This window comes from Erinaceus europaeus, chromosome 11 (assembly GCF_950295315.1).
Source record: "Erinaceus europaeus chromosome 11, mEriEur2.1, whole genome shotgun sequence".
Lineage (NCBI taxonomy): Eukaryota > Metazoa > Chordata > Mammalia > Eulipotyphla > Erinaceidae > Erinaceus > Erinaceus europaeus.
This window is the reverse complement of record NC_080172.1, coordinates 106,147,406-106,169,791: the sequence shown is the minus strand read 5'-3', so window position 1 is coordinate 106,169,791 and position 22,386 is coordinate 106,147,406. Positions and strand designations below refer to the sequence as shown.

The window sequence follows — 22,386 nt, the reverse complement described above, 5'->3', positions numbered from 1 at the left end:
ACGTGCACTTAACCCACTGCTTTACCACCCGACCCCCTTCATAAGGATGTCTTCTAACTCAAACAAGGAAAGATCACAGCCTTTTCAATGTGATGGGCAAGCTCAGTGGATCACAATGATGTAAACTAACCATAAAGTAGTTAAGAATTTTGACGAGGGGGTGTGTAGGAGGTAGAACACACACATACTGCCATGAGCAAGGACCCCGGTTCAAGCCCTGGCTCCCCACCTGTGGGGGGTAACTTCATGAGAGGTGAAGCAGTGCTGCGGGTGTCTCTCTTCATTTCTCACTGTCTGCCCCTCCCTTTTAGATTTCTCTCTATCCTTTCAAAAAGAAAAAAAAAAGTCACTTGGAGTGGCAGGTTCATAGTGAAGGCATCCAGCCCCAGGGATAAACCTGCTGGTGGCAATCAAGGTAAATTAAAAGGAAAAATTGGATTAATTGGAGAAGCAGTACTTGGAATATGAGATTTGAATGTTACAGTAGATAAGATAAAAAAGGAAAGAGCAGAAACCAAGCAACTCAAACATACATACATTTACATGTATACTGGGAATCTTTCCACTAAATTTCTATTTCAAGTCTGGATCATTTCCTACCTCTTACCCTCAGGGGAATGTTAGAGACCCTGACCAAGAAATAGTAATGCTTGAGGCTTTTCCCTTTTAGAATACTGCAGAATGCATGGTTTTATTCTAGTAACCCCAAATTGATTTGATCCCCTCGTGTTCCAGCCATCATAACGGACTTATTCTATGGACAACTTGATCCAAGGTGCCCTGTGTGACGTATATTTATAGCCTAGTTCCTAGCACAGTGACTGATAGAGACATATTGAACCGTATACTTGAGTGCAAGGACAAGAACCAATCGAAGTCTCTTGTAGTATGTTTTCTAAATTAACAAATAACAGGGACAAATCCAAAGGTACCTGTCCATTTATGCAGCCTCCGGCAATGATATTAGGGTCATTTGGACAGAACTTGAAGCAGAAGATGTCATCAGGACTTTCCAGCATTAACTAAAGTAAACCCCACAAATTGAAAAGAGAGTGAGAAGATCTAGTAAGATTATGGTGGGTAGTGATGGGGAGTGGAGGTGGGGACAGGCAGGGTGGGGAGACAACTGGAGATCTGTCATTTGTACCATTGCATCTGTAAGAGAGAACATAGCATCAATTACAGCATCACTGGCTTACTTCAGATGAATAGAGGAGTCTTGAGATTCTCACTGGAAGCCCTAACTATATATTACTCTCCAGAAATAAAATACTATATTTAAACACACAACTCTTCTTAAGTAGAAGATGGAAATAGAACCCTGTGGGACAAATCCTGAGTCTTGTTTTAATTGAATTGCAATTTTTTGTTTTATTTTGCTTGGGTCTTAGTGGAGCTATTTAAAAATTAGGAGGGGGAGAGCGAGTAGACACTTTACCATGACCAAGATACTGGGGTTGAAACCCGGAAATCACACGAAAGTACCATGCACCGTACTTTCTTTAATGGTGGAGAGGCTCTGTGGTGTGTTCCTCCTCTTTTTCCCCTTTCTCTTCCTCTCTGTCTGCATCTGAACTAAATTAAAATGGGAGGGGACAGGAAAGGATGGGGGGATTTCAGTTTTTTCTGATTGCTGGTTTCTCTTGACAAGTGTGACATTCGGCAACAAGGGGACTGGAGAGTAGCTGCCGCCAAAGAGGCCAAAGACAGGTTGTCTTGGGTAGCCAGCACTTTCCATTATTCCCCGCTGCTGCTCTCCCTCCATTGTCTTGACCCCATGGGGTCATCTTCATTCATTGTCACTACCTACCAGTGATCCTTGGAACTGCAGAAATCCATGGAAGCCATAGTCTCTTTGCAGTGGAACAATTCTTTTTTTTACAATTCTTTTTTTAAAATAAACCTCTTACAAAAGTTTACTTTCTATAATCCAGTTAAACATTCCTTATATATCGGGGCCAGGCAGTGGTGCACCTAGTTAAGCACTCACATTACAGTGTGCAAGGACCCAGCTTCAAGCCCCTGGTCCTCTCTCTCTCCTCAATTTCTCTCTGTCTTTATCCAATAATAAATAAATAGAATAAAAAATATCTCTTATATGGAAAACTGAGAAATGTTATGCATGTACAAACTATTGTATTTACTGTCGAATGTAAGACATTAATGCCCCAATAAAGAAATTAAAAATATATAGCTCTTATATCTTTAGAAAATAACATTGTGATTTGTTCAATGAATCTATTTAATGAATTGAGTGTAAACTTCAGTTTTGTTCAATCAATGCTGGCTAATTCAGCACTGAAGATACCCATTAAGTGATTAAAAATCTATTTTTAAATCAAATGTGTGAAAGATGTGGCTGAAGGTAGTAATTGAAATATTTGGATTATGTCAATGATTCTTGTTACTTGCCTGAGGATGTATGGGATCAGAGAAACTCCAAAAAAGAATCAGTGATGGTTGCAGCAACAATTTACCAGAAAACTGGACCCTTTCTTCAAAAGAGAACCGCACAGCCACCGACACCGCAATTAGCCCTGAACAAGACACGGAAGTTAAAATCGCCCGAAACTGTCTAAAGAAGTGTCTTAGAACTGTCTTAGAGAAGTGTCTTTAGATTGCGTCTTTCTACATAGTCACGGTTCCTTTCCAATTTTGGTGAAAGTATCCTGGCAGAGGGCCATGTGGTGGTACACCTGGCTAATTACACATGCTCCAGTGCACAAAAGGACCCAGATTCAAGTCCCTGGTCCCCACCTACAGAGGCAAGCTTCACAAATGGTAAAGCAGGGCTGCAGGTATCTCTCTTATCTCTCTCCTTCTATATCTCTCCCCTTCCCTTCTCAATTTCTCTGTTTCTATCCAGTAATCCATCAATAAAAATATTTCTAAAAGATTTATTTATCAAAATATTCTAGTGGCATGCAAGAGCTTCTTAGTACCTTTGTTGTTGAACAAACAGCCAGTGGTCATATGCTGCTTATGTAACACTCGCAATGTAGCTGTTCTAAACTGAAATATGTTCTCACTACAAAGTAAACAATGGGCTTTAGTGAAGGAGCAGGGGAGATAGTATGATGGTACACAAAGACACTCATTCATGCCTGAGGCTCCCAAATTCCAGGTTCAACCTCCCCACCCGCCACTAAAAAAAAAAATTAGTAAGGAAAAAATAATTGTTTTGCTTACTTCTGTGAGGAAAACATTTCTGTGAGGAGATTGAGTGGAAAAACAAAAGGGGACAGCGGGGATCTGGGAGATACTTGAGGAGCCAGGTTTGAGACTGGACACTTCATGGGAGCCCCATAGGGGTGAGGGCACCAAGGGAAACGTTTCTGGTGCTGCAATAGGGCTGTGGTGTCTTTCATTTCTTAGCTGTGTGTGTGTGTGTCTCTCTCTCACCAGTTCTCTCTCCAAATAAAAAGAATGAAAAAGTCTCCTAAGGAGAGTAAAATCACACATGTACCAGGTCCCAGTGCTGGAAAAAAATAAATAAATAAGAGGATAAGAACTTCACTCTTTGCAAGGTTTTATGTTCACACATCCCTACCTCCTTTGTGTGCTAAGGGAGTTAAGGGAAGGACATTTTCCTGAGTTGTCTTCCAATCAGAGAAGTAGAGGAAGTGACGACATCCTTGCCAGTCCAAGAGGTTTAGGACAAAGCCAGGCTCCTCACTGCGTCAACTGGAATACTTGATCCTGCCCCTTCCCTGAGCTGAGTTTTGATCACTGACTTCAAAAAATGAAAACCACAGTGCGTGTCACCTAGGGTTTCTGGGAGCACACACACTTAAGACTTTGGCAGGGGTCTGACATGGAGCTTAATGAAATCAAGCGAGTTTGCATTGTGACCTAAGACGGTCACGTGGACTCCCAGGCATTTCTGCTCTCCACATGGGGCCTCGGGCCTCACCGTAGATAACTGGATGCCAGGAGACACAGGTGATCATTTTCTCTGTTAGGTTATGCAGGTCAGTGAAGGACTGGTACTCTTTCAGGTGAGTGTCAGTCTTGTCCCCAAAGGTGCCTTCGTCTTCTGCTAGGGACTTCCAGTCATCGATGAATGTGTTCATGATTTCATTTTGTTGCAGGGCTATTTCAACACTATTTTTAAGGGGGGGGGGTGAAATCAAGACCCTGTTTTTAGTACCCAATAATATGGCTTTCATTAACTCTAAGTAATTTGTGCCCAAAGGAAAAAGCAAAAAAAAGTTCTGTTATATCTGATAACGAGTGATCAGCGCCATGTGAAATAAATTACTTAAGAAACAAAGCATCCAAAGTGTTGTGCTACACAGAACTTAGAAGAATGTGCCGCTTAGCTGCCAGGAGACCATTAGTTCAAAGCCTCCAGCAACATTAAGAGCTACCTCAATCTCCAAGCTGAGGCAAACTCTCTTGAGGCCAATGATGACCAACAGTAGGTATTGCAGGAACACCAGGGCCTCCACCTCCCCTCCCCTCCCCTCCCCTCCCCTCCCCTCCCCTCCCCTCCCCTCCCCTCCCCTCCCCTCCCCTCCCTTCCCCTCCCCTTCTCTCCTCCTCTCCTTCTTCCTCTTTATCTCCTCCTCTTCTGCCCTCCCCTCTCTTCCCCTCTTCTCCTTTCCTCTTCCCTTCCCTCCCCTCTCCTCTCCCCTCTCTTTCCTCTTCTCCTTCTCCCCTCCCCTTCTTCTTCTCCTCCCTCCCCTCCTCTCTCCTCTCCTCATCTCCTCCTCCCTTCCCCTTCTCCTCTCCCCTTCCTCCCCTCTCCTTCTCTCCTCCACTCTCCTCCCTTCCCCTCCCCCTCTTCCCCTCCTCGTCTTAGCTCCTTTCCTCTCCTCTCTCTCTCTTTTTCTGAGTGAGAGCCTCAATAAGCCTCTACTGTGAATTTGATCTCATTTGTTTCCTGAAAAGTCCAATCTCACTGAAAAGGCAGTCTTCTTAATTAGATTCAGTGTCAAATGGTCACATATATACTTCTATACTAATATTTAAGTAGACTTCTCTCTCTTGCTCCATATATATATTTCATAATAATGAGTAAGAAAACATTGAAGGAGATTTAGAAGTGTGTTGTGAAAAACCAGTTAACTCAATAAAATATGGGCAAAATATTTGAGTAGATAGTTTTCTAAAGAAGATACACACAGACCTACAGAAATATGAAAAAATGCACAGCGGGGAGCACATGGTGAAGAGCACACACCGCCCTCCGTGCACAAGGACCTGGCTCCAGGCCCCTACTGCCCACCTTCAGGTACCTGCTTTATGAACAGTAAAGCAAGCAATGCAGACGTCTCTTTGTCTTTCTCCCTTTCTACCCCCCTTTCCCCTCTCAACTTTTCTCTGTCTTACCAACTAAAGAAAAAGTAAACAAATAAAAAATAATATATATATATCAAAATTCTCTACTTCACGTATCATTAGTGAAGTGAAAATCAAAAGCACATTAGATTCCACCTTACGCCTGTGAGAATCATCAACAAAACAGAAATGGCCGATGTTAGTGAGGAGGTAGAGAAAAAGGAACTCTGTGACGCTGTTGGTGGGGATGCAACCTGGTGCAGCCTCTGTGAAAACCTGTATGAAGTCCTTGAACAAATGAAAATGGAAATACCTTATTACCCAGCAATGTCACTCATATACCCAGAGGTCACAGACACACTAATTTGGAGGGTCATATATCCTCCAGTGTTCCTGGCTGCATTATTCACAGTAGCCAAGAAGGAGAGGCAGACTAAACGTCCACTGATTAACTTATTTGGGTGGTCCCGGAGATGGTGCAGTGGATAAAGCATTGGATTCTCAAGCATGAGGTCCTGAGTTCAATCCCTGGTAGCATAGGTACCAAAGTGTTATCTGGTTCTTTCTCTCCTCCTATCTTTCTCATTAACAAATAAATAAAATATTTTTTTAAAAAGTACTTATTTGAAATATATTCAACAGAATATATAATCCCATATACTTTTACAATTAAAAAAAGATGAATGTAACCTTTGGGACTAATGTCTAGAACTGTGGAGGTGATTACATTTAATGAAGTAAAGAGGTGACAGAAACTCCTGGATGAGTTCACTCAATTGTAGAATATAGGTAATAGAAACATGAAGCTGTGGAGAAAAAAAAGTGTATAACAAAACTCTAAGATTTCGTGAGAACTATGGGATCATGGTATGGGGGTACAGAAGATTGGTGGTGGGCACAATGTGGAACTAACTATACCCCTGTAATTTTATAATACTTAAGCTATTACTAAATAACTTAATTTTTTTGAGACTAAATACATTAAGACTTCAGACAAGTGTATGTGCGCGTTAGTTGTCACAATGAGTAAGAGTGTGATGTACTTAATTCATTGTTGAACTTCCTCAGAGCATGTTAGAATCCCTCAAATGAAAATATGTCTGCTAAGATGCTGATGTTTCTTCTTTCAGAAACATCCAAGTGTTAGGCTAGTCCCACTGATCCTGGCTTGATAGGGTCCAATTCTAAAAAATTTGAAAATTCAATTTTTTCCTAAGGCTTTTTGAGCTTTTTCTAATAAATTTCCTGATAGCTCCCAATAGAATGTCACCAAATGTTTGCAGCCCCTGGTCCCCACCTGCCAGGGGAAAGCTTTGCAAGAGGTGAAGCACGGCTGCAGATGTCTCTCTGTCTCTCTCCCTCTCTATCATCCCGCTCTCTCGAGTTCTGGCTGTCTCTAGCCAATAAATAAATAAAGATAATTAAAAATTAATTTTAAAAAAAGGAGTCATAAGTGTGAGGCACTGGGTATAACCTCTGGCAGTACATGTGCCAGAGCAGAACAGTGCTCTGGTCTTGTTTCTTTCTCAGTCCAGCAAGAGGCCCTTAAATGCAAAACAAAGCAAAGAAGAGCACAGGGAATCAAAGAGGCTCACAGGCTCCACTCCACCCCTCCTGAGGGAGAGCCTGCATTTTATTATTATTATTATTATTATTTTAATATTTATTTTTAATATTTATTATTATTATTTATTATTATTTAATATTTATTATTATTATTTTAATATTTATTTTCCCTTTTGTTGTCTTTGTTCTTTTTATTGTTGTAGTTATTGTTGTTGTTGATGTCGTCGTTGTTAGATAGGACAGAGAGAAATGGAAAGAGATGGGGAAGACGGAGAGGGGGAGAGAAAGATAGACGCCTGCAGACCTGCTTCACTGCCTGTGAAGCGAACCCCCTGCAGGTGGGGAGCCGGGGGCTCGAACCGAGATTCTTAAGCTGGTCCCTGCGCTTTGTGCCACGTGCGCTTAACCCACCGCGCTCCCAACTCCTGAGCCTACAGTTTTATGAGACCCCCAGGGAGACCCACATACACACTGAAGTCTGAATGACTCTACAAGGGTGGTTCACCCCCCAGGAGTTTTATGTTTAAACCCAGCTTCAGGTAACACATTGGTTAGCATTTGCAAAGTCTTACTTCTTTCTGTTTCAGCCTGAATAAGAAAGAAATTCCCAAGAGAGAAGTTAGGCAGCCCACTTTGCTCTGGAGTTCTGACTCCTCCTGCTTACGCTCAATGGGGAAGTAATGCCCAAATGAGAAGTGAAAACACCTGTTTCTCTAGCGTACTGTGTTCTTGATTTCCTTGCACCTTAACATATGGTTCCAGAGAGAATTAGTCTGGGAAAACTGTTTTTCGAATTAAAGCCCCCTGAGTGTAGTTTTATGTTGTTTTTTAAATTTCAATGTGGGGCGAGGGGAGACAGCATAATGGTTATGCAAACAGATTCTCATGCCTAAGGCTCCGAAGTCCCAGGTTCAATTCCCCACACCACCATAAACCAGAGCTGAGCAGTGTGCTCTGGTGTTAAGAAAATAATAAAAGAAAAGAACATAGATTTCTCTATACAACTTTTACCTGATGCTCATGTTGTTAAGAAAGTCAATCAAAGGCTTCGACTGTCCAATGGTCTCTTTTTCCTCTTCTGAGAATTCTCTTGGATAGTATTGGGTAGTAGCATTTTTGGGATACACCCTAATACAGTAAAAGAAAGTTGAACCAAAAATTAGATAGAAGACAAGGACATATAGGTCATAATAAGTCAAAGGTTTGTCTCTGTGACAATATTTGGGTATTGATCTGGGAGATAGTTCAACATCAGAGCAAAGGACTTGCATGCCTGACTTCAGAGACCCTAGTTTCAATCTGATACCACCATATTCCAGAGATGAACAGTACTATCTGCCTCTCATACACATATTATTTTTTTCTCGCATCAAAATACATTTAGAAGGCTTTAACTATAATATAGTAAATTTAACCATATTTATATAAGTGTAAGTATATATTAGCTTCATAACCATGGGTTGGAGGTGCCAGGTTCCATCCCCAACAAGTACCCTCCTGGGTGATCTTTCCCTTTATGGCTCAGAAAACTTTAAAAAATAGCACCTATACCATTTAAAATGTTGGGTTGAACTGAAACTGAACGTTTAAAATTAATTCACTTGCTGGATTAAGCTTAATTAAAACTTTGCCATGTATACTATGATTTCATTCTGACTTCCCTGGATAGACAACCTCACCAATGTGTCCCAAAGTCTTACCTTCCCAGAGTCCAACCCCAATAAAGAAAGAACAGGCTGGGGGTATGGACCCACCTGCCAATGCCCAGATCTAGTGGAGAAGCAATTACAGAAACCAGATCTCCCATCTTTATTTGTGACTTTGAAAGAACTACTACAATTTCCAATGGAGGGAATGGAGACACAGAACTCTTATGGTGGGAACGGTGTGGAAATATACTCCTTGTAAGGTTCTAATTCTGTAAATCAGTATTAAATCACTAATAAAAGAAAATAATAATATAATGTTTGCTCTGTGAAGCCAAGGAGTGGAAGCAGCCTAAATGCCCACTGATGGATAAAGACATTAATGGATTTATACTTATTGGGATATTACTCAGTGATCAAAACAGATATTGTGTCATCTGACACAAAATTGGATGGAACTAGAAGTGATGATGTTTAGTGAAGTAAGTAAAAGACAACTACCAGATAATTCTGATTATTTGTGGAATATAATAATTGTGGACAATAATGGAAACGTATGAACTTGCAAAGGCAAAAAAAAAAGGCACAACTCAATTGCCTCTAAGACTTTGTGAGAACTATGTTTATGGCAAGGGAATACAATTTTAGTAGTAGGCATGGTGTGAAACTACAGTCCTGTGATCTTATGATCTTACAAAGAACTATTAGGGAGTTGGGCAGTAGCGCAGCAGGTTAAGTTCACATGGCGCAAAGCCCAAGGATCGGCATAAGGATCGCGGTTCAAGCCCCCGGCTCCCCACCTGCAGGGGAGTCGCTTCACAGGCGGTGAAGCAGGTCTGCAGGTGTCTGTCTTTCTCTCCCCCTCTCTGTCTTCCCCTCCTTTCTCCATTTCTCTCTGTCCTATCCAACAACAACGACATCGATAACCACAACAATAATAACTACAACAATAAAAAACAAGGGCAACAAAAGGGAATAAATATTTTTTAAAAAGAATTATTAAATCAGCAATAAAACATTTAAAAGAGTTTGCTCTGTGAAATATATGTTGGAGTATCAAAGTGTTCTGGACCTAAGACAGAGACATAAGCAGAAGAGTCCAGTATGGGTTGCAGTGTTTTCATCATGATCTTCCTAGCTTGGGGCTGGGTGATGGCGCACCTTGTTAAGTGCACATGTTACAATGCACAAGGACCCAGGTACAAGCCCCTGGTCCTCACCTGCAGGGGGAAAGCTTCACGAATGGTGAAGCAGGGCCGCAGGTGTCTCTCTGTCTCTCTCTCTCTTTATCACCCCTCCCCTCCCCATTTCTGGTTGTCTCTAGCCAATAAAAAATATAAAGGTAATACAAAGGGAAAAAAATCCTTGGGACCAGGCAGTGGCGCAGCTGGTTAAGCGGACACATTACAATTCAAGCTCCTGGTACCCCACCTGCAGGGGGAAAGCTTCATGAGTGGTGAAGCAGGGCTGGAGGTGTCTCTCTCCCTCTCTCTATCTTCCTTCCTTCTCTTTTTCTGGCTGTCTCTGTCCAGTAATAAATAAATAAAATACTTTTGAAAAAAGCCTCTAAGCTCTAATGGGGACGGAAAGGAAGTAGTGAGCAACTCGGCCTGGTGCTATTAAGTGACCGCAGAGGTAGAGGGCACAGAACTGAACTTACTGGGTACAAAGGGATGCCCCAGGTCCACAGGTGGAGGTTTCTGTTTTTTGTTTTTTTTCCCCTCCAGGGTTATCGCTGGGGCTAGGTGTCTAACTGCTCCTGGAGGCCATTCTCCCCATTTTTGATGCCCTTGTTGTTGCCTTTGCTGTTGTTGTTACTGTTATTCTTGCCATTGTTGTCACTGTTGTTGGATAAGACAGAGAGAAATGGAGAGAGTAGAAGACAGAGAGGGGAAGAGAAAGATAGACACCTGCAGATCTGCTTCACCGCCTGTGAAGTGACTCCCCTGCAGGTGGGGGGAGCTGGTGGGGTCCAGCTGGGATCTTTACTCTGGTCTTTGCTCTTTGCCAGCTGCACTGAAGGGAGTTTTTATGCAGATGAGCATCATGGGTAAAAGCAAAAGGATGGGAAGGAGCTGGTATTCCATTAACCGGAATCAACTCACAGGGATAAAGCGTAGAAGGTTTGCTTGGGAACAGGAAAACAAGGCTGGAAAAACAAACGTGTGCCTTCTCAAGGGTGTAATATGGTGCCAAAGGAGTGATTTGGAAGGAGTCGGGCGGTAGCACAGCAGGTTAAGCACATGTGGCGCAAAGTACAAGGACCGGCATAAGGATCCCTGTTCGAGCCCCTGGCTCCCCACCTGTAGGGGAGTCACTTCACAGGCGGTGAAGCAGGTCTGCAGGTGTCTATCTTTCTCTCCCCCTCTCTGTCTTCCCCTCCTCTCTCCATTTCTGTCCTATCCAACAACAATATTAATAATAACAACAATAACTACAGCAATATACCTAAGAGAAAAACACATAATAAAGTAATTAACTTTTATTAAAAAACAAACAAACTACAGCAATAAAACAACAAGGACAACAAAAGGGAATAAATAAATAAATAAATAAATAAACAATAAAAAGAAGTGATTTGGACAGAGAAGTAACACAAATGATCATTTAGGTGGTGGTATTAACAGAGCAGTTATGAAGTAATGAACCTATTCTGAGTGATAAATAACCAGGACTTTCCTGTTTAATTTTGTACATTTTTTTCCCTAGACAGAAACAAAATTTTAGTTGCATTGTTATGGACATAAATTATTTGGGGCTACAGCTGTGAAATGGCCAAAGGTGTGTTGCCCTGATGATTCCAATAATCCTCTGAGGGTCCTCTAGCATTTAAAAAAATTTAACTATGAACTATAAGTCTGTTGGTTAGGAGGGCTACAACCTCACACAATTCCCACCACAGACTTCTGCATCCCATCCCCTCCATTGGATTCATACTCTCAGAGAAATAAGAAATAATTTTGTACTTTTAAATTACTTTGGTTTTTGTTCCACCTTTCAAAAAAATTTTATAAGACAGAGAGAAATTAAAAGGGAGAGAGAAAGGCAGGCACCTGCAGCCCTGCTTCACCACTCATGAAGCTTCCCCCCTCTGCAGGTGGGGTCCAGGGGCTTGAAACCGGATCCTTGTGCATAGTAATATGTGTACTCTGCTGGGTGTACCACCACCCAGCCCCAACCACCGTTAATTATCAACAACATCATTCATTTTCTTAGGTCTTAGTATTTTTAAAAAATAATTTTATTTATGTTTATTGGATAGAGACAGAAATGGAGAGGGGCAGATAGAGAGGCAGAGAGACAGACACCTGCAGCTCTGCTTCACCACTTGTGAAGCTTTCTCTCTGCAGGTGGGGACCTGGGGCTTGAACCTGGGTCCTTGCAAACTGTAATGTGTACGATTAACCAGGTGTGCCACTGCCTGGCCCTATTAGTTAATAGTCTTTACAGTATTATATACATCTACCTTACCCCCTTCCTTCCCCCCCCCACCAATTAAAATTTAACAGTGTTGGCTTGGCAAGATAACTCATTTGGATATTGCAACTGCTAATGCTCTTATCCCAGGTTCAAGCCCAGGTCCCACTTCAATGAAGAAAGCTTCAGTACTGTGGTGTCCTTCTCTCTTTCAGTCAATATCTTGGTCTCTCCTCCTCTCAATCTGAAAAATTGAACTGGTGCTGGTGGAAACCCAGTGACAAAGATAACAAAAGACTGAGCACCATTTAACCTACTGAGAGACTTCTGAATTGAATTACTCTGTGAAGACTTAAGCCATCCATCAATTTCTATTTATCATCTAGACCTCTGGAAATTATCATGGGATCTTTCTAGATTTTACTGTCATTGTCTTAAAAATACACAAATCCATATTTACCATCTTGTCTGAGTACTTGTGTCATTGACTTTGGGAATGACTTGCATGCCAACTTCTTTCTCAAGGTGTTTAAGTGTAAAATTCTTATCTGGGTAGGCTGTACACTCAATGTAGGCATCTTTTACACTGGAAGCATTCTGGTCACTGAACTTGAATGGTGCTCCAAATTGGCCTCTTTTTCGAGAAATCATGTAAGTAATCTGCAATACACACACATATTAAGGATTAATACCGTCAAGTCCTTGGAGAAAAAAAAATGGATGTGGGATTGACAACACTGGAGTTCTGCTGAGCGGCTCTGGGATTATTTGGCATACTGTCAATGTACCTTTCAGTTCTGTGTGTTTCCCATTCCCAAGGTAACCACTTCCGCTCCTGTGTGCAGGACTCTGTCCTAGAGCTCTCAGAGCGCTTCACCAGTGACAAAGGCCAGTTGGCAGTTTCCATGTTGGCCAATAAGATGTGAATATAAGTTTATCTCCTTTGCTTCTGTTTGGAACCACTCTGAGGCATAATTTATATTTCAGAGTTACCCTAGGGGTTCAAGTCCCTCTGACAGACTTTTTTCTCTGCCTGAGATTACATTTTTACAGGACTTCTGTCATGTCCCTCCCGTTACTTTTTTTTTTTCCTATTCTCTTTTGAGATATTGTTGGAACAAATCCCTAGTAGATGAACCCATTTCTCAGGAACTACTCTGGCAATGCTCCCATGTCAGATTCACAGTGTTGCTCTAACCATGAGCCATAGACTGGGTGACTGACTGAACAGAGAAATTTATCCTCTCACAGTTGTGGAGGCTGGACATATGAGACGAAGGTGTTGCAGTGCTGGAAAAATCTGTTCTTTTGCCTCTCCTAGATTTTGGTGATACTGAACAGCCCTTTGTTGCTTTTTGACTTGTGGATCCAGCACTCTACTTGTTACTGTCTTCTTCTTATGACCATTCTCCTTGTTTAAGTTTTCACGTGGCCAGTCATACTGGATTAAGGACACCCTGCCCCAGACTATCGTATGACCTTGTCCTGATTGATTATAGTCACAACAAAACTACTTCCTAGTAGGGTCACATTCTGAGCTTCTGCAGATTGGGACTTCCACATGTCCATTTTCCTACTTTTCTTTTTTCCTGCCTCCACTGTTATCACTGGAATCCACTGTTATTGCTATGAATCCTCTGTTCCTGGTGGCCATATTCCCCATTTTTATTGGGTAGAACAGAGAGAAATTGGGGGGGGGATAGAGAGGGAGGCAGATAAGACACCTGCCGACCTGCTTCACAGCTTGTGAAGTGTCCCCCCTGCAGGTGGGGAGTCAGGGGCTGGAACCTGGATCCTTGTGGGGGCTCCTTGTGCTTTATACTAAGTGCACTTAACTGGATACACCACCGCCCAGTCCCTCACATATCTTTGTTGTTGTTGTTGCTATTGTTGAGGGGTGGGATACAATTCAACTCATAAAACCAACCCAAGCCAGTAACGATTCTCCTAGAAATAGAAATACCATATCTCCATAGAAAACCTCAGAGATCTCTCAGGATTAAGTACTGTTCAGCTCTAAGGAGGTAATGGAAAAAGCCTCTCACCGGCTTTGTAGATTCTTTAACTGTTTCTTCCTCAATTTCTTTTTCACTGCCCAAAGAAACCCATGGTTTTGAGACAGGTGGCTTATAAATATAAGTGTCTTCAGGACTAGGCTCTTTATATTCTCTTGGTTCTTCCTGTTCTTCCTGTTCTTCTGGAGACTAGAGGAAAAAAAAAAACAGCATACTAAAATATATGACCATATTTAGGTTATAAACACATGTGCATTTCGTAATAAATTCATATATGCTTACTAAGCACCTCTTTATTATTTGATCTCTAGTCAGTTCATGCCTTTAAATTATTATTTTATTTTATTGTTTTTTAAAATTTTTTAAATATTTATTTATTCCCTTTTTTGTCCTTGTGTTCTTTTTCTTAATTTATTTGCCAGTGCAAATAAAGATTTGTGTTCCCTCTTTGCTCCGGACCTTCTCTCTCTCTTCTCCACGGCGCAAAATGACATCTGGTGCCCAACGTGGTGCATGAACCCACGACCCTGAGATTAAGAGTCTCATGCTCTACCGATTTGAAAAGATAGTTCCTGGGAATCGAGCGGTGGTGCAGCGGGTTTAGCGCAGGTGGCGCTAAGTGCAAGAACCGGCTTAAGGATCCCAGTTTGAGCCCCTGGCTCCTCACGTGCAGGGAAGTCGCTTCACAGGCGGTGAAGCAGGTCTGCAGGTGTCTATCTTTCTCTTCTCTTCTCTGTTTTCCCCTCCTCTCTCCATTTCTCTCTGTTCTATCCAACAACCACAATATCAGTAACAACAATATAATTACAGCAATAAAACAACTATGGCAACAAAAGGCAAAATACAAAATAAAATAAAATAAAATAAAAGATCCCGCTTCCCTACACCTTAGAGTCCTTGTTGAAAGATAAGTTCTTTTTCCCCATGAATCACCCAGGACCTTCCAGATAACAGCTGACTACCATGACAAATAATATAAAATAATAACAAATGAATAGGAAAGATACATCCCCCAATACTCAGTTGGCTAAGGCACCAAACCTCTTTTTCTATAAAGCATTCAAATCAGATGCCCTGCTAACCACGAGAAGCAGACTGTTTGTGTTTCTTCCACAGGAGTCCCAGAAAAAAACATCTGGACCCCTGCACACCTTGACATCACCCACTAGCTCTCTTGCCAGCGCTTCATTTTGGTGTTCAGACGCAAGAAAGGTCACTGCGTGAGGCGGCCATTTTCGCTACCTCCACGTGGCCCAACCTGCTTCTCGAGCACCCAACTCTGAGGTGCCAGTGCAAATAAAGATTTGTGTTCCCTCTTCGCTCCGGACCTTCTCTCTCTCTTCTCCACGGCGCACAACAACAGACAAAGATGAGGAGAGACAGATAGACCCTGCAGACCTGCTTCACTGCTTGTGAAGTGACCTCCCCCTGCAGGTGGGGAGCTGGGGTGGGGGTGGGGGTTGGGGGTAGGGGGGGCTCAAACCAGGATCCTTACATTGGTCCTTGTGCTTCATGCTATGTGCACTTAACCCTCTGCGCTACTGCCTGGGCCCCAGTGTCACTCTTTTGTAGACTGGAGGGTCAGTAAGTTACCCAGTGTCTGGAGATAGATCAGTACAAGGGACTATGGGCCTAAGAATGGTGGAGAGTAATGATAGCACAGTTAGCTGTTTTTGTTATTAGATCAATGAGGAGCAAATAAGCAGAGTGTTTGCTGTAATGCCTTGAGATGTTTGATTCAATCTGTATCTACTGCTCAGCTACTCTAGGTGCTAAAACTGGACAGAAGCTCTAAGGAAACAGGATTGAACAAGAATAATTGTAAGTATTCATAGTTCTGCCTCAAGTATAAAACTTTCTTCTGCTAATTGGCAAATGACAAGGGCTAGTTTGCTTACCTTTAAATAGTTTTCCTTGGCCTCTTCAGTTGAAACAAGATAAAAGTTAAGCCCATACTTGAAGTCTTTGTCATAAACAAGTAGAAGCTCATCTCCAGGATATTCCTATAGGAATATAATAAATGAGATAGCAATGTACATTTAGTTTATTCAGATACCAACACAAAATTGGTAAGTCTCCAATTAATCATAAAATATAACCTTAGTTTTGATCTATGACTAATAATTACCAGCTGTAAAACTATCTTATTTTTTAAACCACAGATTGTTAAAAAAATGTGGAAGGGAACATAGACATTTACCATGCAATTTTATTCCTAAAATTAAAAAAAAGTCATCAAAACTATTTCTTTTGTTTAGTACTAGTGCTTTATAGCATGTTTGGCCAAAGCAGTTAAATTTCCTCAACAATCTGTTAATACTTTAAAAAAATCCCTAATATATATATTTAATATATATTATATATATATTCCTAGAGTTCTTTTTTCTCATAGTCAAATTTGTTACTCATTATAATTTTATTTTATTTATTTATTTTTATTTACTTATTATTGCATAGAGACAGAGAAATTGAGAGGAGAGGGGTAGATAGAGAGGGAAAGAGACAGAAAGATACCTGCAGTCCTGCTTCACAATTTGTGAAGCTTTCCCCCAGCAGGTGGGGACCAGGGGCTTGAACCTGCGTCCTTGCGCACCGTAATGTGTGCACTTAATCAGGTGCACCACCACTTGGCCACACATAATTTTAAAGCTACCCCAAAAATTATGCATTTAGCACTTAAAACATTATAGCACAATAAGAATCTATTTTGATTCTGTATATATAAAATTAGACAAGGATGAGTTTTTCTAGGTGTGGAATTAGAGGGTCAGTCACTGATAAGATTTTGATTATTTACAGAGCCTCCTAGAGCAGGGTTTTAAAGGGAACATGCATGAGCTAACATCTGCCTCATGTAAGGAGTGCCAGTTTTGAATTCAGAAAACGTTTTGAAACTTGTTATTACACACCAGGAACTGCTTGAGGCAAGGCTTAAAGTATAATCAGACAATACCTGGACAAGTTTTTTGACTGGGTAGAAATCAGATACCGCAGCTCTGTTGATAAAATCTGCAATAATATCTGCTTTTTTGATAAGTTTATAAGGTTGTTTATCTGTGACGTCTTCATCTACTCGGCAGTTAAAAATTTCCTGGGTCTTGGTAGTTAGTACTAAAGGATAAATTTCTGGGTGGCCTGGGAAAGACAAGGTGGAATGTGAACATTAACTATAACCACTGAAATTATTAACTGTTGGAAACATGTAATTATTGCATTATCAAATAATTGTCTTGGTTAAAATTCAAATGACTTAAAATCACTGTTTCATTTTTAAAGTATATTCATTATTCTAAAATGTCAAAAAAGACAAGAATATCAATTACTCATGATCCTACCTCCCAGAAGAGCCCCTTATTCAGTCTACTCAATTTCTCCTAGCCACCCCATATAAAGTTTCTTACATGCAATTCTAAATTATACTTCTAAACCTTGTCATTATATCACAGATATTTTGCTATCACTATATATATATATATGTGTGTGTGTGTGTGTATCAACATATTTTATGCTAATGTAATTCTTCAGTATGATTTTTAATCATTCAGTGATCAGAGAGCATTACTTTTTTTCCTTATTTCTTTCCAGTGATTGGTAACAATCTTGTGGCTACCTAGCTTGTGAATATTTATCATATTTCAGAATAGTTCCTCTTTATTTCTTTGATGAAGTGATGATAAGTCCATTTCTCATTTTAAATTCTTTCCCAGTCATACATTTTATTCTTTTATTTATAGGGCAGAGTGTAATTTTAACCCATGTACATCTTGATCAGTCACTCCAGCTTACTGTATCATTGCTTGTTTGCTGTATATAAAATGTAATATAAATTGACGTAAATTCTAAATTTTATTTCTACTTACCCATGTTCTCCATATTTGTAGCTGCTACTTCTTCACTAACTAGAACAGAATAAAATGGAGCCAAATTTACATGTTTGAGTCAAATATACATCTAGGTTTATTACAATCTTTTGCTACACCTTAAAACACAAAATATATGTATAGATAAGTGCTAAGCTATTTTATAAATAGCGACAGAAATTTTGTCATTGGTGCCTGTGTGGTGGCACACCAGGTTGAACACATGCATTGCTATGCACAAGGACCCTGGCTCCAGACCTTTCTTCCCACCTGCAGGGGGGAGATGCTTCACAAGCAGGTCAGTAGGTCTCTCTCTCTCTCCCCCATGTCCCATGCTGCCTCCCTCTCTCAATTTCTCTGTCCTAATATATATGACAAATGGCCAATGGGAGCAGTGGATTGGTAGTGCTGGCATCAGCTCCAGCAAGAAATCTGGTGGCAATTAAAAGAAGGAGGAGGAGGAGGAGGACAAGGAAGAGGAGAAGAGAAAGAAGGAGAAAAAGAAGAAGCTAAGTCATTCTTTCTCACAGAATTTTCTTTCAGTGATATGTTATGACATCATTTAATGGTGTTTGATATTGTAATTAAATAAATAAAAATAAGGACAAACCACTGTATTTTAAATTCCACATGCATATGACATTGAAAGAAAATATTAAAGTATATCTGACATATGAAAGTTTAGCTGACATGAAAAAGCACTAATATTGAAGGGTGCAGACTGCAGTGACTCCATGACAGGCTCCAAAAACTGTAGAAATGAGATAGGCCCCAGTTTCAGAAGAAAACAGGTCCTGGAATTCAGGACCACTACTGGAAATTGAACCCATGGCCCTGAGTCAACAGGAACAGAGATAGAGACAATTAAGCATTAAGAAAGGCGTCTCTGGAGAGATAGAGACCATTAAGCATTTCCAAGGCCTCTCCGGAGAGATAGAGACTGATAAACATGTCCCCATATTTCCCCCAGATGTGTAAAGAAGATAACCACAAGGCTAAGCTTGTCGTGTATGCTATGTAACCCATACCCTATATATCTCCTTGTGTGCTGGGGTTTGAGGTTGAACACCCAAAACAGCTGTGGGGTCTCAGCCCTAGCCCCTATTCCAGGCTAGTAAATACAGTTCTTTGTCTTTACATCACCTTGGTCTCTTGGTGAATTTCTTGGATTCCCGAACCTAACAATATATACATTAAAGACTAACTCCATGTGAATCCTGTCAATGGAAAAACAATCTTACCAGGTAATGCTTGTTTAGTTTTCTCCTGGTTCTGCTTTTTAGTGACGACAGCTGTGCCCTTCTTATTTGGAGTTTTAGGAGCCATGGCTCTGACTTAAGCTGCATGAAGAGATAATGTCATTAGTTGATTCTGCTAAGTTTTGACTTTGAGTTAAATAAAGCTGATCCTCATGGAAATGGTAGTCCTTGAGGTGGCATAATGGATAAAGTGTTGGACTCTCAACCACAAGGTCTCAGGTTCAATCCCCGGCAGCGCATGTATGTGCAGTGATAATCTGGTTCTCTTTCTCTCTCTTCCTCTATCATTAATAAATAAAGGAAATCTAAAAAAAAATAGTAAGTCTTGCCATTCCAGAGCTGGAGAGATAGCTTACCAGGTTTGACAACTGCCAACTGCCTTGCCATGTGTGTGACTCAGGCTTAGGCTCTGGCATATCACATAGGAGTGACAGAGCCAGGGAAAGCTCTGGTGCTGTGTTATTCCTCTGCTTTCTCCTTCCCCTTCTCTTCCCCTTCCCCCCCCATCTATACCTGTGCCTGCCTAATTGTTTTTCTTTTGCTCTCTCAAAGACTTGGTGGTTCACGTGCAAAGACATCGGTAAAATCTACACTGCACTTCAACCATAGATACTGCTAAGCAATCAGTGCAAGACATGTCCACCTCACCCCTCACTGCCAACAGCTTGGTGCAGCTCTCTGCTGGGAAATTGTGCAGTCACATCTGCCATGTTGTCCCCTCGGGCTATTGCTAGTTCCCACGAGAGTTGGGACATTCTCGGAGCGCCTGTTCTACCATGTTGTGCCCTCAGGGCATTATCTATTTCCCCGCCATAGTTGAAGTGCTTTGGTTACTCCACCCCCTTCCCATTCTCACAAAAGCTACTCCTATAAAAGCTCTTCTTCTTCTTCCGCACCTCGCTCTCTTGCCAGTGCTTCACTTTGGTGTTCAGACGCAGGAAAGGTTACTGCGTGAGGTGGCCATTTTCGCTACCTCCACGTGGCCCAACCTGCTTCTCTAGCACCCCACTCTGAGGTGCCAGTGCAAATAAAGATTTGTGTTCCTCTTTGCTCCGGACCTCCTCTCTCTCTTCTCCGCGGCCCACACAACAATATCTGGCGCCCGACATGTCCTGCACTCATGCCCGGCCTGAGGTCCAGAAAAGCCGCCCAGACACAGGTAAGTGGCAGCCGCCTGACTCTGTGGCCCTGCGTTTCCCCTCACCATGGGATTTTTTTCGTTTTACGAGGAGGTGTCCCAGACATTATATCCTTCTCTCCTGGGACAGGCTCTCGATCTCAGAGATGCTTTAATTTTTGCTACACTGTGGGTTCTCATAATTATATTTGCTACTTACAAGATATGTACAAGGTGTTCTGCCGAAAGGTTAAGTGACCTTGAGGCTGAGATACAAGAGTTAAGAGATATGTGCTTACGACCTAAACGCCCTAAGCAATTTGCAGTCAGCACTCAAGATATGTGCTTACGACTTAAACGCCCTAAGCGATTTGCAGTCAGCACCCAAACTTCTGTCCCTGCAGACATGTGTTCGATTCCTTCTGCAGCTTCCATAACCCCTTCCCCCGCTGATACCTCATCATTAAGAGACTTTGTGGCTGAGATACAGGAGTTAAAGGATATGTTTTCAGCATTTAGAGACCTTAAACCTTTTGTAGTCCGCCCCAAGAGCTCCGTCCCCATAGATACGTGCTCAGTTTCCCCTGCAGCCACTACCACAGCTTCTACTTCTGTAACTCTTTCCCCCGCGTCATCAGACCAAGTCCACACCTTCCCGGTAAATGTGGCCCCCAACAGAAAAAACTCTCAGGTGTGGCACCCATACTCCTGCCAAAAGATTAGGGAACTCAGACAAGCCGTGAAGGAGGACGGAATTCACGCTCCATGGAGCAAGTCCATTTTAAGGAGTTTTTACCAGCACCTTAACACCCCCCAGAACTGGAAAGACCTGGCTTGTGCTGCACTCCCAGATCCCCCTCTACCTACAATGGAAGGCATGCTTCTGTGATGAATGCTCTAGACAATCACAGGAAAATAGCAGTAAACAGGTAGAATGGAATTTTGATGCTTTGTTTGGAGCAGGAGCATTTGAATCTGGAACTCAGCAGGCAGAAGCTAAGTTTCCAACTGGCTATTTTGAACAGGTACGAATCTGCACAACACAAGCATGGGAAAGGGTGACCCAAACCAATGTAGATTCTTCAGTTCCCATTAACTCTCTTCGCCAAGGCACTGATGAATCATTAGCAAAATTCATCTCAAGGGTGAGGCAAACCTTAGAGAGAAAGGTTTATAATCCTGAAATCCTCTTTTTCCTCCTGCCTTCTATTGTCTGGGATGGCATGATACCACAGTTCTGTCAGGCATACCTTAGTCTTAAACACCTACACCCAAATAATTAGATTTTAGTGACACAGGAACTTACATCAGGCTCTTATGGGGCACCCGCTACAACACAGGTTTATGCAGTTACCCCATGTAATCAAAACGAGGCCTGCTTTCAATGCGGTCGCCAAGGGCATTGGTGTAACCAATGTCTTGATAAGCTGTGACCACGCCTCCAGTTAGAGTAACCCCGCCTCCAGTCAGTACAACCCCGCCTCCAGTTAGAGCTACCACGCCTCCAGTCAGGGCAATCCCACCTCCAGTCAGGGCAACCCCACCTCCAATCAGGACAACCCTTCCTTCATCCAGGGAGCCAGAAGCCATGTACGGTGTGTCCCAGATGCCATAGAGGGTTTCATTGGAAGAGAGATTGTTGGTCCAAATTTCATAAAGATGGCACACCCCTGAATGGTACAAATTCGGGCCCTGAGATTTTGTGGACCACTCCTGTTTTAGAACGAGGTCACTCTACTATGACAGTGAAGATTGACAATATTCCTTTTCAATTTTTGACTGACACGGGGGCAGAAAAGACGATTTTAAGGCAAGCAGTGGTTCCCCCAAATTGGGAACTCCTCCCGGGACCCTGTATACATGGGGTTGGAGGGGTGACAAAATCCTTTCTCACAAGAGATTCGCTCATGTGGGAAGACCCGGAAGGTTCTACTGGACACTTCGACCCATTGGTAGCTGATATTTGCACCAACCTATTGGGCAGGGATCTTCTAGAATGTCTTGATGTTAGGAAATCCACAGATGCCTCTGCAGAGTGTAACACCCGCTCCTGCGAGACCAGATCTAACCAGCACCCCCAATACTAACTGCCACTGTTTGTATACAAACTCCCCGCTTAGACTGCCTTTCTAATGAGCCTGTCTGGGTGGAACAGTTGCCTTTACCTGGGGATAAGTTAGAAATTTTAAAAGAGTTCATCCGAGAGCAGTTGTCCTTGGGACA

General features: G+C 41.9%; 1 protein-coding gene across 3 annotated transcripts in view; it reads right to left on the bottom strand.

Annotated features, from left to right (window-relative positions):
* DNAI3 (dynein axonemal intermediate chain 3) overlaps positions 1 to 22,386 on the bottom strand; it is a 110,631-nt gene that overhangs the window by 74,802 nt on the left and 13,443 nt on the right. For all 3 annotated transcript variants that reach the window (XM_060202265.1, XM_007524741.3, XM_060202266.1), the window contains exons 2-11: positions 19,029 to 19,127; positions 17,788 to 17,826; positions 16,881 to 17,062; positions 15,826 to 15,930; positions 13,958 to 14,116; positions 12,373 to 12,572; positions 7,861 to 7,977; positions 3,914 to 4,104; positions 2,413 to 2,537; positions 933 to 1,022 (exon numbers count right to left, since the gene is read on the bottom strand). In XM_060202265.1, the coding sequence (XP_060058248.1) occupies positions 933 to 1,022; positions 2,413 to 2,537; positions 3,914 to 4,104; positions 7,861 to 7,977; positions 12,373 to 12,572; positions 13,958 to 14,116; positions 15,826 to 15,930; positions 16,881 to 17,062; positions 17,788 to 17,826; positions 19,029 to 19,113 (1,293 nt within the window). In that variant the 5' untranslated portion in view covers positions 19,114 to 19,127. The remainder of the gene's footprint in view (positions 1 to 932; positions 1,023 to 2,412; positions 2,538 to 3,913; positions 4,105 to 7,860; positions 7,978 to 12,372; positions 12,573 to 13,957; positions 14,117 to 15,825; positions 15,931 to 16,880; positions 17,063 to 17,787; positions 17,827 to 19,028; positions 19,128 to 22,386) is intronic.